Genomic DNA, 16,196 nt, shown 5'->3' on the forward strand with positions numbered 1-16,196 from the left:
ACGTTTTGTGTTTTTTATAAGCCATCTGGTTGTACTTGGCTAATAGCTGGTTCTCCCATGTTTTTTTTTTTTTGTTTTTGTTTTTGTTTGCGGTACGCGGGCCTCTCACTGTTGTGGCCTCTCCCGTTGCGGAGCACAGGCTCCGGACGCACAGGCTCAGCGGCCATGGCTCACGGGCCCAGCCACTCCGCGGCATGTGGGGTCTTCCCGGACCGGGGCACGAACCCGTGTCCCCTGCATCGGCAGGCGTACTCTCAATCACTGTGCCACCAGGGAAGCCCCGAGAGTCCAGTTTTTTTGTTTTTTGGTGTCCTCCCCAAATAAACAAGGTTCCCTCCCCGGTCAAGAGCAGATTTGTCCTGTGGATTCTGCCAGTTGTCTCACAAAGATGCTATTCTAAGGCAGTGAACGGTGGAGGATCAAAAAACAATTTGGGATCTGATAAGGCAAAATGCTGTCCTGCCTGATGTGAAGCCACTGGAATCACAAACAGCCTTCAATCCCAGCATTGCAGATAGATGTGGAGTGATCTAGGAGAGCTGTGCCAGTTAGTATGAACCCCAGAGTGTAGGACCAGAGATTGTTGGGCCAGGCCAAAGGAACATTAGGCTTGAATTAAAAGATTTATTTTTAAAATGTTAGAGCATAACTCTCAGTACTGGTCAGACTGCAGGTGATTCTCTAATGTTAATTAATGTGTTGGCTTGATGGCTTGACACCAAGAAGTCTAGAAATAGGCTGTTAAAAACTGTTAAAAAGGATTGCCATGTTTCACTTAATTTGCCTGGTTTAATCTAACCACAGCACAGCTGACCTCAGAATTCACCAGTGTGGCCAACACCCTGAGATTTTTGAGAAGTTGTCCTTCTATCTTTTTTACGTTTTATACGTTTTGCGTTTTATACGTTTACGTATAAAAGCTTGGTTTGAAGGAATGTCTGTTTTGCAAAGAGAAAGGAACATGACACAGGTTAAGATGTTCAAGGTCCCTTCACCCCCAGGTGCTCTCTGGAAGTGAGGAAGGAAGAAAGTGGGAGAGCAAAAACGGTATCTCACAGCCCTCCAGACTCTCAAAATAAGTTTCTTCCCCATCGCTCTTAGGGCTGCACGTCTTAACCCTCTGAACAACACACAAATTCTTCCAGGCTGTGGATCAAGTATCAGTCATCCCACAGTGCCAGCCCAGTGCCTTTGACATGGTAGATGGTCAAGAAAATTGTTGAATGAGTGAAGCAATAAATAAGTAATTAATGATTGTATCATTTTTATACAGCATTTTGTGTCTATGCCCTATCAGTGTCTGAATTAACCACCACATCATTGTCAGGTTCCATTGTCATCTTTTATTATGAATTAAAGGCAAAAATTAAATCCTCAGGTATATTTGTAAAGCAAAGGCCCCTCAACTTTTTTCCAGTTAAATAGTTATGCCAGGCTTCTCCATTATTCAAAGCAGAGCTCTGCTAAAAATCTGGACCTCATGAGTTTAAACAAAAATAGCTCCTTACCCTTTTACTTTTAAACTTCCTATTTTGACATCATTTTATTTAATTAATTAATTTATTTATTTATTTTATTTTGGCTGTGTTGGGTCTTCGTTGCTGTGCGCGGGCTTTCTCTAGTTGAGGTGAGCGGGGGCTACTCTTCATTGCGGCGCGCGGGCTTCTCATTGTCGTGGCTTTCTCTTGCTGTGGAGCACAGGCTCTAGGCACGCAGGCTTCACTAGTTGTGGCACGTGGGCTCAGTTGTGGCTCACGGGCTCTAGAGCTCAGGCTCAGTAGTTGTGGTGCATGGGCTTAGTTGCTCCGCAGCATGTGTGATCTTCCCAGGCCAGGGCTCGAACCTGTGTCCCCTGCATTGGTAGGCAGATTCTTAACCACTGTGCCACCAGGGAAGCCCTTGACATTTTAGATTCACAAGCAGTTGTGAGAAATAACATGGAAAGATCCTATGTACCCTTCACCCAGTTTCCCCCAATGGTAACAGTTTATAAGTATAGTACAATATCACAACCAGGAAATTGACATGATACCATCCACTGAATTTATTCAGATTATACCAGTTTTACATGCACTTGTGTGTGTGTGTGCGTGCGTGTGTGCATGCTAGCATGTGCTTGAACATTAATGACACGGATTCTTTAAAGCCAAGAAACAACATGGCTTAAAAAAAAAAACTATGCCTTTAAAATAATGATTTCCCTTTTAAGTCATTTCAAAAGCATTTTTCTCATTTATGTTTTCTTTATTTGGAGTATCCAACTTGCTTGCCTGCTCTCAAGATCACAAAGTGTACTTTGGGCACACTTACTCTGCAGGTGAACCAGCAGCAGTTGTGGTTGGAGTTGGACCTCCTTCTCCCCTCCCCCACCTTGTTGCAGGTACACACACACACACACACACACACACACACACACACACACACACTCTGATTTTCTGCTCCTTACCTTTTTTTATGCTTGAGTACCTTGCTGACAAGTGCTAATAACAAAATACCCAGAGAGAGTCCAGTTGAAGTTAGCATACATTAAACATTCTGAACTTGTCCTTTTGCTCATAGATTGCACATAATTAATAATTAAACAGTTTCTGTTGTAATGGGTTGACCTTCCTGAACTGTTCATTATTCACAAGGCAAAGGCATCACTCAAACTTTCTTCTCGTCCTTCGCCGTTCTCTAGCGTGCTGCCTGCTTGTGTTCCAGTTGTTTAGCAGGAGGGGCTGACTAGGTAGTTCCCAAAAGCTCTGAGACTTGGAGACTGTCCTCCGTGATGACCAGAATTGCTTACTGAAATGGCTGCAGCAGCTGTTTTTATATAACGGTTGCCTGCTCCGTAACAGGATTCGGCCTGTTTCCCTTAGCAGGACGCTAAAGTTGATTCGGGACCGGAATCTCAGGTCAAGGCTTTTGGTTAAGGTTGTGTCCTCTGTTTCGTTCCATACCTCCATGCTTAGAAGTTCAACAGAAAAGTATCCCCCCAAAAGCCCTCAAGGTGAAGTATGGCACCCAGGGTCTTAAAGAGAATGACTTTTATTCACAATTTAGAGTCCATTTCAGCCACTACTGAGAGTTGCTGGTGTCACTGCTTCTCTAATTTGTGTTTACATTTTTGAAATGTATTTTTTCTTCATCTTGCCTGAACCCGTGTTCCGCAGAGAACATTTCTGATAAGTAGCAGCAGTGACTTTACGAGCTCCTCCGAACCCCTGGGCGTGGTTCTGTCTCGCTCTAACCCCACAGTGACTGGCTGCTTTCCCTCCCTGGGTGCCACGGCGATGCTGGAGCGGCTTTACTGCAAGTCTCCTTTCCTCCTTCGCGCAGGTTGGAATTAGATAACGAAACAGACAGGTTCTCGGAGATTTTTTACATCCTGATCTAAACTAACTTCTAATTTTACTTGCTTAAAAGTGAGAAAGGTATACTTAAAAATCCTCCAGCGTGGGGAATACTGCCAGGTCTGTTCGTTTGCCTTCTTTGGATTGTTGACAGCCTGCGTGGTGCTGTGGAGTTGGAGGCTCTCAGAGGACTCCCCCACCCCGTGTTTGCGTGTGGCATTCTGAACCCGCCCCCCACTAGTCACTCTTCTGTATCTCAGAAAATTCTCCTCTGAGATACACAGGAGACGTGGATTTTAATGAAAAGAAATATCTGGCATTATGCTTGTGAGATTAGAATTTCCCCCCACATCTTTGATGACTGATTCTTTCCAGGCACCACTGAGATGAGAATCCACTCTCTGTGGTTCTGCAGAGTCGACTTGGGCTGGCATTTTCACAGTGAAATAAATTATTCATGGGTACCACCCAGGGTTCCTTAGTTTTATATTATGAGGAACTTAACAGGCTACAATATCAGGTCTTAAATAAAATTAACTACCCATGCAAGGATGTCACAGTTTCCTCGTTTTGTTTCTCATCCACGTTAAAATGACATCTTCATCAAGTTGCCTAGTCTATAATTCATTAATTTACTCTTGGTATCATACTTTGAAATGAGGCCCACATTAGCATCACGTTTTATACCAGGATCTTTGTATAAAACCAGTCTAGAATTTTAACCATCTTGGTAAATATTCAGCCACATTAAAGACAGTAGGCTTTTATTTTCCTAAACATTCATTTTAAAGCAGCTACTACTCAGACACTTCCAGTACTACAGCCTCCAAAAACATTTCAGAAAGGAACGACTTAGAAAACTACCTGCCTGATGAGAGTCCATAATTTTTGTACCTCAGACTTGGAACTGTCTTTTTACTAATAGTGTTTGAGACAGTAAAATGTCATCTCTTGAACTGGGCCTTGTAGAATCTTGCAGGCTTGCTGATATATATGGCTTTCCTAAAACAGACTGGGCTGAAATTGATACCATGTTTTATTTTTGCTCTTCAAACCGATAGGACTTCTGTGACCATTTTATAATACCTTTATCGAGGCCTTGTCATGTTAACCGCGTGCCTTGTTTCTTTTGAGCAGACTGTTTCATCGCCCCCCACCCTCTTTCACGTCCTCTCTATGTAATGCCTGCATGTAATCCTTTGAACTTGGCAAGACTTTATTTCACTCCCATTTTCCTTTGTTTTCCTTTCCTCTTGGAAGCCTTTCTCTATTGATGAGAATTTTAAGTTTACAATTACTAACCTTCCCCTCTTCTGGACAAATAATGTTAATTCAAAGAGGACAGATATGCAAAAACTAAGAAACATTTGGTTCACATTCCTTTTTTTTTTAACTTTGGGTTTTTTTTGTTTTGTTTTTTTTTTTTTTGATTCCTTTGACCCCCTCAGTTCCCTTTGATTTAATTGTATTTTCTGGTAGTTTCCAATTGTTTGATTTGGAAACAAAGCCTTAATAAGAGTTCTAGTTAATTTTCTGTCTTGTAATTACCGATCTCATTTTTCTGATAATTGGCCACAGCAATTATATGTATATTTACTAATCACATAGGAGGCTGTGCAGTTGTATCTATCTGCCACCATTGATAATGACACGCATATTGCAGAGGTGCTTTTATCATCTTCTTTTTTCCACTACATCAAAGCTATTTCCTCTTGTTCTCAATAATGAATACATGCATGCATTTGACACAGTTGTGTGCTAGAGAAATTGTTTGGCTCCCACCAAATGCTGCATGCTCTGAGTTTCTTGCCTGCAGCGCTGGAAGGTTGTATGTAATGATATATTGCTCATCCAAATGGCCAAAGCACTCCAAAGCACAGTGAGATTAAAATAAGTCATTCCTTTGTTAATTTAAATAGGTGCATGTATCATACTTTGCAGGGCACTTTGTGTAGGGATGTCAGGGAGGAAAAAAGCCGCCGAAAGGTATTTTTAATAGCAAATGAGAATAGATGAGAATGGAGTCATTTGCAGCTGCCTACTTTATGTGGCTCTCTTGTTCCAACTGTAGGTCTAATGAGATGACTGTTAAAGTACTCTGCAGTGTAATTTCATTACATTCTGAGCCGTTACACTATAAACACAGTGGCGCTCTCTGTCATTCTTGAAAAAACTCCTAAATTCTTAAAGCCTTCCTTTGCAAATGGTAATGGGGTTTGCTCCCTGTGTTACCTGGTAGTTGTCGTTTGTTGCCGTGTAGTTTTCTGCTCTCTTGAGTGACTGCCACCTCCACCCTAGTTCTGTTCGTGGGCAAGGTGGGCGTTTTTCATTGTGTCCTTAATTCACTGGCTTTCTCACATGATGAGTTTGCCTAGACTGGCAAATAGGCTGAAATTCCTTTTCGGGAAACGGCTTCCCCTATAAAAAGCTTTTCTATTAAAGTGAAAAAAAAAACAAAAACCCAACTCTGACACACATGATTCAGTTAGGGGCAAGCAGTTAAGAGCAGCTGTATATACTAATAAATGTAAATAAAAAGAAAAGTGTAAATAGCAAACCCAGTAAAAGAAACAAAGGTCAACACAAGAATAATTTCACAGCTCTTTGTTAATTATAAGACCATTTGTGTGTTACTTAAATAATCATTAATTTCTCATTTACACTTTCGTACCTTCTTTCCTACCCTGTGGCTATCATTGTCCTTTTTTCACCTCCCTTCCCTCTTTGCTTTCATGTTTCTCACCATGGTAAAATGTGTATGGCTTTAAATTTGGCATTTTTACATAAACATGTGGAAGAGAGTGTAGACCGTTTTTTTAATTGGATGAGGCCTTATTTTCCTTTCCACATGGTGGTGAATCCTTGTTATATATTCCTCTTTATATGCTCCTTTGGGATTGGGGGTGGAGGGTATAAAGAAAAGCAATTGTTGTGACTTTTGGTGACTTGTTTTTCCTCCATCCCAGGATTCACCCGTCCTTCCGGTTGGAGAGTTCTCCGAGCCATTTGTACATTTCATCACTCAGTGGTGAGCCCGTTTGCAAACATGCCATGCCCTCAATGTAAATGATACATGCCATTAACTCTGCGGCTCTGTGAGACCTTATGGCTCTCCCTGCTTCCTTTTGGAGAGGGGAGGGACTTCGGGGCCTTGGGCAGATGGGGCAGCAAAGCTGAAGAAATTGTTTAAATTATGTAAACGTTATTTACACAAAGGGTCATAAACGTACTTTAGAGGCTTTTTCCTGTTTTAATAAACTGCTGAGAATCAGGCTCCTTCTTTGAGCACAGGTACTGTTGCTATCCAGTTTTCTTTTTAAGAAATACATAATTTTATAGCCCCTATTGAACAGACATATGAAGCTTATTTTTATTAATGTAACCTCAAGTTACCCATAAAAGTGTCTGTCACTTAGTGGAAGCAGCATAGTTTATTAATTCATTGGATTTTCAGTAAATAACTTTTTTTTTTTTTTTTTTTTTGCGGTACGCGGGCCTCTCCCGTTGCGGAGCACAGGCTCCGGACGCGCAGGCTCAGCGGCCATGGCTCATGGGCCCAGCCGCTCCGCGGCATGTGGGATCTTCCCGGACCAGGGCACGAACCCGTGTCCCCTGCATCGGCAGGCGGACTCTCAACCACTGCGTCACCAGGGAAGCCCAGTAAATAACTTTTATCTTTGGTTATATTTTAGACACAATAGTGTTGTCCCATTTCATTGAATTTTGATGTTTGAGAGACTATGAAGACACAGTTCCACTAGGCCCACTTTATCCATTATAAGAACTGAGAGAGGAGCCACAGGATTTAGATCCAAGGGGCCCTTAGAGTCTCTAGGCAACCCCTTGTCATTTTATACCTGAGGAAACAGGCATTTTTCTGTCAAGGGTTCTTTTCCAGCCTTCTGCCTTTTTCCTCCCCATAGAATGAAGTTTTCTTTTATTATCCCTTTCACATTATCCACCTACCCCCTATTCAGAAGGACCCATGTGGTCTTGGAAGGCCTAGTTGCTCCGCTGCCATCCTTCTGCCCTCTCCCTCACCCCAGCAGAGAGAGAGAGAGAGAGAGACAGAGAGAGAGACCGAAATGGTTGTACACTGGCCCCTCCCCCTCCCCCCATGATCCATCTGATGATGCCGCTAAAGTGAAACTAAGAAATATTCCTTAATATAAATGTCAAGCTTTATCACCTTTTTGACTAAATGTAATATGTTACCTCTTAATAAAAATGTCTCGTGTAGTTTATATTCCATAGGAGAATATGTGGGGAAGAGAATTTTAGCTCCCAACTTCTAAAATTTTTATTAACACTATTTCTGTTTATTTAAAATACTTACATAATATTCCGTAGCTTGTAAAAACTGTTTTCACTCTGCAAACATTTTTTCCAAAATATGCCATGTTGGAAAAAAAGGTACATATTGGTTAAACACTAGAATCCTAAGCTCATTAATATTAGAGCCATTATCTAGAAATATGTATCAGTCTCTCTTAATTTCCTTTACATGAAATTCCTAGAAACAGAAGCACATGATGGGAATATCCCATTTTGAAATGCAGACATTGAAAAACAAACTGTGTGATTCCCAAGCTGCCTGGAGCGCCGGGTTTTGGCATCACCCGCTCCGAGATGTTGGATTTGTGCCGTGACCACTGTGCTTATCCTACTATGTGGTCTGAGACCAACCTGGGGGTGGGGCCCTTTCTGAGCAGAGAGGGAGAAAAGCAGATAGGGCTTTGCCTGCCTTCTGTCCCAAAAATTAATCAGCTGTTATATAAAAGTTTTATGGAGACAGAGGGAGGGATAACCTGTGTTGAAATTTCCACAGATGTCAAGCCAAAACAGAAATGATAGTGGGTAATAGCCTTGTTTTCCCAAGAGATACAGCTACTTTGGCATGTCAGATTAAGACTGTTACCAACTCCACTGGCGAGACAGCTTGAATTACTTGCTAATGGATGCAGTATTTGAGAGATGCATATGGTTATTTATAGGGAAGGCAAATGTCCTCGATGTCATTAATGGTTCATAACTACGGTTCTTGTTTACCAAATGATCATTAGATCTCTGTACTTAAAAAAAAAATACTGTCAGCAAATGCAGAGATTGTATGAAGGGCTTTTTTTTTCTTGCTTGTTTGAGGTTGCCTTATATAAAGAAAAAGTGTCTGTGCGATTTTCCAAGTAATAGAAGCAGCAGTCTCTTTTCATGACTTCATCCCACAGATACTCTGAGTTTAGTATAAATCGACCATCAAGTAGGCAGCTTACCCACAGTTACCTCAGTCCCATGACTGGGTGCTTCATCACGTAGCTAAGTACATGCTATAGCTACTAATTATGACTATTGCACATAAGACGAAATATTTTTCAGGAGGAATGTGATTCTTTAAGCAGCTTAAACAAACGTAACTTTCCGACAGCTGTTTAATGAATTATCAGCTTGCATGGTAGCCAAAATAAATGAAAGTTGAGATAATGTAATAACCCTTTTGTAGCATTATCTAGATACCTGACCTCTTTTATATATTACTTGTCATTTGGAGTAATAATGAAGGAATGAGATGTTTTCTCATTTGACCTGATATTCATGTTTCTTTTCTTATTGTCTTATCCCAGTTACCAAAAAAGAAGTATATTGTTCCCTAAATTTGTTTGAAATGAATTGATAACCGAGTCAGGAAACGAACATTGCTGCTTTTTTTTTCACATTAGTTTCAGAAGTAGAATTAGGATAAATTTAAATTCATTCTTTATCTGTATTGCAAGAGTAACTCCCCCAAAAAAATCTTTGCATTTTTGATTCATGAGATTCCCCCAAAATCTGATTAATTGAAGGTCAAAATAAAAGAAAGGGAATACATGCTAATGCTTTGGTCAAGAATTGAACATGATGAATTTTGAAAACATTCAAATTCCAGGAGAAATAGCCCATGGTGGAAATTATAGCACAAATTTACAAGTGATATAGATAATATGAGTTTTTCTCTTACAGCATGAGAAAACAGCCAAAAGAAAGGCCAGCACCTGAGGAATTGATGGTAAGTAGACTTTTTTAGTTACATTAGAATTCTCCAGTTACATATCTGTGCTTAACATTCTGTTAAAAGGACCAGAATGGGATTTAAAGCATCCACGGACTCAGCAAAGCCAATATTATTTACTTCATTTCAGTGGGTGCTTTTGAAGCTCACATCCTCAGATAGTAGTTTTCACTTCTTAAAAACCTATCACCAATTTGAAACTTAATGCAGAATTCTTTTCCTTTGCCTCACACTCAAGGGTCACAAGTTAATCTAGGTTATTCCTTGTCCTCATTTGCTATTACAGCCTCTCAGAATTCAGAGGATTGGTAACAGAGAAGATAGTCAGCATATTAAGTTTTTAGTGCAGTCCTACAGGAAATTCTGACTGTGGCGTGGAGTCCTCTTGGATTCATGTAGAATGAAATTAGATTGGCTGCAAAAGATCAAGTTAATGTGAACCTTTGGTCTTTCCTCAGAACGACAACTATAAGCCTGCAAGTGCTGTGTTCTCAGCTCCAAGGCCGCTTTCTTTGATTGCAAATGACAGTTTTTAGTCAAGCAGGGAGAGGAACAGAGACGTTCCCTAACAATTCCCAAATGGTCATTTATTTAGTGCAGATTGTTGATTTGACAACGCAGAAGCTGTTAGCATAACGTTAGCATCAAGCATTAATAAATAATAATTATAGTCTACTCTTTCTAATGTTTTGCATACCATTCCCTGTCTTCAGATTATTGCAATCAGGACAAATTCTGACTAGTTTTCTCTCATCACTTTAAATAATAATCATGTTAAAGATAATCGGTTCAAAGGTTTTTAGCCTTTGTATTTCATCCTTATAAATACTCTAAGCACCCAAACTTTTGTATAATACAGATTTCGTCCCCAAATATAAAATAGCCGTATGTTTCCCTTTTAATTCGTAAGTGCTTTCCAGGAAGGTAGTTTTCTTCTTCATGTTACCCCTGGAGCAAAATCTCAGTTTTCAGGGTAGTTTCAAGTTAAAGTTCACCCCTAAAACCCCTGCAATTTATAACTGTGCAGGTTTCATGTCTAGAATAAACTGGTCTTTTTTTTTTTTTTTTTTTTTTGACGGGGGCGGATCTCTGATGGTTGGGAAATTCATGCAGTTAGTCACATTTGAGGAAACTTGGAACAGGTTCTAGAGATGGAGACCCATTTACCTTGTACATTATCATGGTATGGCTGGATAGCTCAGCTATTAAAACAAAGGAATAGGGTTTCATAAAACAGATATCTATTTGTAAATGCATGTTTCAATGCTGCAGTGAGTTGGCCACTTATAAATAAAACATCTGCAGATCGTACATACACTCATAAATGCATCCGGATGTATGTGTTGGTAGGGAACACCACTCCAGGGTGGCAAGTTGTAAAGATAAGGCTGAAGGGTGAGTCCTTTCAGTGCCTTGAAAGCAAGCATATGTGGCTGTCTGTGTGTGGAGAGAGATGAGGAATATGTATTTCGATATATCTGTTTACAACTATACACCCTGGTGTGTGCCGTCCCATATTTTTAATTAATAAATGTCAATAAATCAATAAAATACAATGAAAAATTGTCACAGGAAGCACTATCCTATACTTAATTTAACATTATTTCTAGTACTGCTCACAGTTTGATTTAAATGAGCTTATTCCCCTAGGTATAGCAATAGTGAGGCACCCCCTGGCTTAGTACAGGCTCAGTGAGGGTGCAGGAAACAATGGAATGTGTGTGAGGCTCCTGTGGTCAAGGGGGTTGAGCCCTGCCCCCCTTTGGCCAAAATATTGGGCCCAGAAGGGGATAGGAAAGAAAGTGAGCTGTCCCTGGCTTGAGGAACCTGAGTCACATCCTAGGGACCCCCTTAAGAAACCAGTCTCTTTATTCCTTCCAGCATATTCATAGCTTTAATTTTTCCTTTTCCCTCTCCGTCTACAACCTGTTTGGTGGTGCTCCCATCTGGAAGCTGAGTGCATCCTCTGGAATGCATGAACTGTAGAGCCCATTTGTCACTGGCGGGGGGGGGGGGGGGGCTGCCTTTCACAAAAAGAGCAGCGTATCTCCCAAGCGTGTTGACTCCACCCAGCAGGGTACCAACATGGTCTGCACAACTTGGGCCACATCAGCTGTGAGGCCCGCAGGATTGTTGAGGTTTCCCTATGGGCCTGCATTTTGCAAATCAAAGGGAGAGCATCAGAGGTGAAGTCGGGTGGAAATATGGAAAGTTACGGATTTGCCATCACGGAACTCTTACATGAACTTGGGTGTGACCCTGACCACCAGTGAACACAGCAAGTCCCAGCCTAAGTAAATCAGAATGCAGGGAGAGGTGTGCCCAAACACCCTCACCTGTGGGCCTGGGCCTTGCACTTAGCAGGCACTCAAGTGGTTTTTGTTGTTTTATTTGGTGGAGTCACCTCATATACCAGAATACCCAAGTCTTAAAAATCATCGTCTTTGCAATTTTTGACCATATCATTCTTAAAGATGACATGTAAAACTCAAGTTTAGACGCTAGAGGCTATTAAAATCCCAACGTTAGAATTCATTTAGTTGTTTAGCTGTTTAATTCTCTCTGCTTGGCGTGGTTGTTCCTAAGATGGCTACAGTTTTTCTGTTCTAAGTGGAAATGTTTTAAAATTGGACCAAGAGCTTGCCTTAATGCTCACATTTGGGGGAGGCCAGGGTCCACATGAACGGGTACCGTTTTCTGGCATGTAGCCCTTAAGCTACATAAAGAATTAACTCAGAAGTCTCATCGTCGGCATCCACATCATCTTGGGAGATCTCAGAAACAGGTAGACAGCTGATTCAGTAGATATTTATGGACCATTATGTGCAAAGTCCTGTGCTAGACTCAGCAGAAGATGCAGGGTAAGCTTCACACGTACAGTGTTGCAGGGGGTAGGGCAAGTATACAAATAATTAGAATAAACTAAGTACTATAAAAGAACTGCAGAGTTCTGTGGGGATCCATATGGGGAAATGGGGAAAAGCTATATGGAGAAGTTAGCATTTGAAAACAGCCTTTGGAGGATGGATTGAATTTTAATAGAGAGTTTGCAAGGGGTCATTCCAGGCAGAGGAAAGGATGGGCAAAGCGTGAGTGTGTCGAGTCCCCAAACCTTTTCAGAGCAATGTGAAACCTCTAGTGCTTGCTGGAACAGAAATTCCATTGACATTGGCCTCATGGAGTTACAAACCCACAAAGGTAGAGCTCAAATAGGCAGTATATTCACCACCAGCTGGGCAATCTGTTAAGAAATTCCACTTCTAATAGAAGGAACCGTAGTACCCAGGTCTGAAAACTTTGACTTGACATAGAAGCAGCACACCCACCCATAAGTACCTTTTTTCTTGAGTTAATTCTTTTGAGTGGACTCTATTCAGTTATAGGGAAGTCCTTCATCCTTGGGGAAGATCTGACCTTTCTTCAATTCTTTAAGAGTTATTGCATGCATCAGGAGTCCGCTTTAAACCCAGCAAAGGAAAACCAGCCATGCAGGCAGCCCCAGGAGCATTTGGCATGCTGACGCAGCCAGACAGATAGGAACCCCACACACACTCTTTCTGTTCCTGTGACGATGATTCCGTAATTAAAGAACCCACTTTTAAATCACTCCGATGTAAAGCACAGGAAAGACCTATATCAGTGCTGCCCCAGCTCTGTGACTGAAGACCAACAAACTTAGAAAAAAGTTTCCAGGCTGTAGAAACTCTGAGGAGGTGGCAGACGGTGTTCAGAGGCTTCAGACAACCAAGCAAACGTGTCACAGCTTATGTGGGAAAAGGGCAGCTTCTGCCAGTCAGAAAGGATTGATGGGATTGCAGCAAGAGGGGAGAGGACGATGATGCGAAGGCGGTAGGGAAAGTTTCCCAAAATGTCAATAATCAGATTGAGGGAAGCAAAAAATTAAGAATCATACCCCTGCACTCAGGGACAGAGACAACCTGAGGTGAAGCCACAGAGATGGAGAGGTGCGTGGCTGGCTTGGCTATGCAAATTATATGTTTACATATTTTTAAGTAAAAGGGACAGGTGAGCAACCTTACTCTATAGACCATCTGCTTGTGTAAACCACAGAGAATTCCTTCTGCCGAGTTAATCTTCCTTTCGGGTTCTTTTGTAGCGAAGGTCAGGCGGATTTAGCAGGGAAGCTTCCTTTCCCTTGTCAGCAGCTCTCCAATCCCTCCCCACTTCTGTGTCTTCATCTGCAAAATGAAGGGGTTGGACCAGATCAGCAATCCTTGACCTAGGGGCTGTGACTTCATTCAGGAAGTCTGTTAGAGCCCCTGAAATTACATCCAAAATTGTATATGCATGCGGCGATTTGCATTTTTTTAAAGAAGAATTCATGGCTGTCATCAGTTTTTCAAAGGGGACCGTGACCCTAAGTGATCGTTCAGCTCCCTCACTACCTTCCCACTCTGATAGTTAGAGCTCTGCAGCCAGGACAGGACAAGCCTCTCAGGAGGGAGGCATTCGTTTGGAGGGTGAAACGCTTGCTTGGGGGGAAGGGAAGGAAAGGGAAGGGCCCTCCCTGTGGGACTCGGCAGGGCTTCCCACCAGCTCTCAGGTGACCCTTCAACCTCTCAGCCTACCCTGAACGTGGGCCTTGATTCGAGCAGGGAAGGTGTGGGCCATGGGCTCCTGTGCAGTTACAATTTGGATTCAGAGCGCTGTAGATCCTTCTGTGCATTTAGAGTGTTTCCAGAAGCTTTCCATGTCTAAGCTCTATTTAATGGAATCTATGCATAGTAAGTAATCAGGTCAGAAGAAGCAGCATCCCGGTTTGAGATCAATCGCTGGCTAATACTTTAGCTAGGCCACTTTATTATCTCATGCTGATCCGATTGCCATTCTCCTCCTCCTTTGTCCCATGCACTTTGACTGTGGTAAAAGTACGTATCGCATACATATTAAAAACATATACCCATTCTATCTGTATGTAAATGCATGAGGCACAGCTGGATATTGCAGAGGAGTTTGATTTACTAATAGTTATTATCTGTTCTAGCTGTTCAGTGGCAGAGAGAATTTCAGAGAAACGAGCTGGCGCAGAAATTGTCTTTATGCTATAACTATACTGCTTTAGTAATTGTTTAAAAACATGACTTTTCTCCTTAGGTTCTAATAATGCCTGTTATTTTGTGCATTTCCTTGTACATTCCAGAGTAGGGCGTCCTCGTTTAGCATTTCCTCAGCTTTGGTTTTCTATCCAGGCGCCTGAGAAGAAACACAGAGTGCAGTTTGCAATTGAAATTTGACGTTTTGCTTAGAAAGCAAGTAAATAGTGGGACTGGAAATACAAGAGAAGCAGGTGTGCGTCTTGAGGGAGGGGTGTCAGTTATAATCAAAATAGTGCTTTTAGATTTTTTTTTCCTTCGTCTAAATCCCAGCAGCTGCAAACTTGAAGGCATCTCACTTCTCAGGAAAGGCTGTATGTATTGAAGGTGGTATTGTTTGGGGGCTAAGAAACACCAAACTGCTCCAGAAAAATCTGTTTAAACATTTAATTACTTGCAAAGAGATGTTAACTTGTTTAATTCCTCTAAATTAAATTGTCACTGGTAGCTTTTCTGCTTATCCAAACCTGATGGTAATTACATTTTCAGATAGATTGGTGGGTTGTTCTCTAAGTTAATCAAGGTATGTGATAAATTGGGCATCTGCATGGTCCCTTTTAAAAATCGGAAAAACCACCACATTAGAATTTTTCTCTCCAGCACTCAAATTCCGGTGTGACTTCTGGGTTTAGACCAAATGGCTTTGTTCACCATTGTGGGACCCAAAGCCACAAAACGCATGGGACGATTAAGGAGCTGATTTTATTCAGGCACTTGCAATAGGGAGAATGTTTATTAATGAGGAATGTCTCAAAGCAACCGGAGGGGGCCAAGGTTATGGAGGCAGGTGAACAAGGGAGTCATCCGCCAGTCTTAGGAAGTCATGAGGAAGGATGGAAAGGGGTCTTATCTCTGTGTGAGCAGGATGGTCCTTTATAGCTAACAAGAGAGTAGGGAGATTCCTCACCTGTTACTCCTTTCTGGGAGTACAGGGCTCAGATAAAATTCAGCATTATCACCTCATTCTACTAACTGGATCAAAAATGAGTTCCGGTTTATTTTGACCCAGGGCTTACAGGTGTCCTAAGTACAAATATGAGGAAAGGCACGTTTCTGCAGCCCCCTTGCATAGTGCTCACGGGCCATGTGCTTGCAATCTAAGCTTTTTAAGATACTAATGTTGGTTTATACCAAGGGGGGAGGGGGTGGGTAGGATGAATTGGGAGATTGGGATTGACATATATACACTATTGATACTATGTATAAAATAGATAACTAATGAGAACCTACTGTATAGCACAGGGAACTCTACTCAGTGTTCTGTGGTGATTTAAATGGGAAGGAAATCCAAAAAAAAGAGGGGATATATGTATACGTCTAGCTTATTCACTTTGCTGTACAGTAGAAACACAATATTGTAAAGCAATTGTACTCCAATAAAAAGTTTTTTAAAATATCATATAAGATAAATTTTTTAAAAAGATACTAATGATGGTTTAATAAGCAATTCTGAACTTGGTGGTAGTTTAGTACCTTTAGCTAGTTTGTTGCCTCATACGGAGCATGTTTTAAAATAGACCGTTAGGGCCAGACTTACGTGTGTGTCTGGCTTCCAGTTCTTGCAGACATCAGTTTTGCTTTTGGTTATTCATTTGGAGGTGCACATCAGCTTATTGGCCAAGGCACCCCAAATTTGCAGGGGGAAACCCCGGATAGGATTGAAAAACTTCAACTAAATATTTTCTTCGAGCACAAAAGGCATCA

At 41.5% G+C, this 16,196-nt stretch overlaps 1 protein-coding gene across 7 annotated transcripts in view; it reads left to right on the forward strand.

Annotated features, from left to right (window-relative positions):
• MAP2K5 (mitogen-activated protein kinase kinase 5) overlaps positions 1-16,196 on the forward strand; it is a 266,765-nt gene that overhangs the window by 220,816 nt on the left and 29,753 nt on the right. For 6 of the 7 annotated variants that reach the window (XM_073801166.1, XM_073801165.1, XM_073801164.1 and 3 more), the window contains 2 exons: positions 6,302-6,363; positions 9,330-9,375. In XM_073801166.1, the coding sequence (XP_073657267.1) occupies positions 6,302-6,363; positions 9,330-9,375 (108 nt within the window). Of the gene's footprint in view, positions 1-6,301; positions 6,364-9,329; positions 9,376-16,196 lie in introns of those variants that run through there. The other variant, XR_012330188.1, reaches the window with a different exon arrangement.

This window comes from Tursiops truncatus, chromosome 2 (genome assembly GCF_011762595.2).
Source record: "Tursiops truncatus isolate mTurTru1 chromosome 2, mTurTru1.mat.Y, whole genome shotgun sequence".
In the NCBI taxonomy this organism is placed as follows: domain Eukaryota; kingdom Metazoa; phylum Chordata; class Mammalia; order Artiodactyla; family Delphinidae; genus Tursiops; species Tursiops truncatus.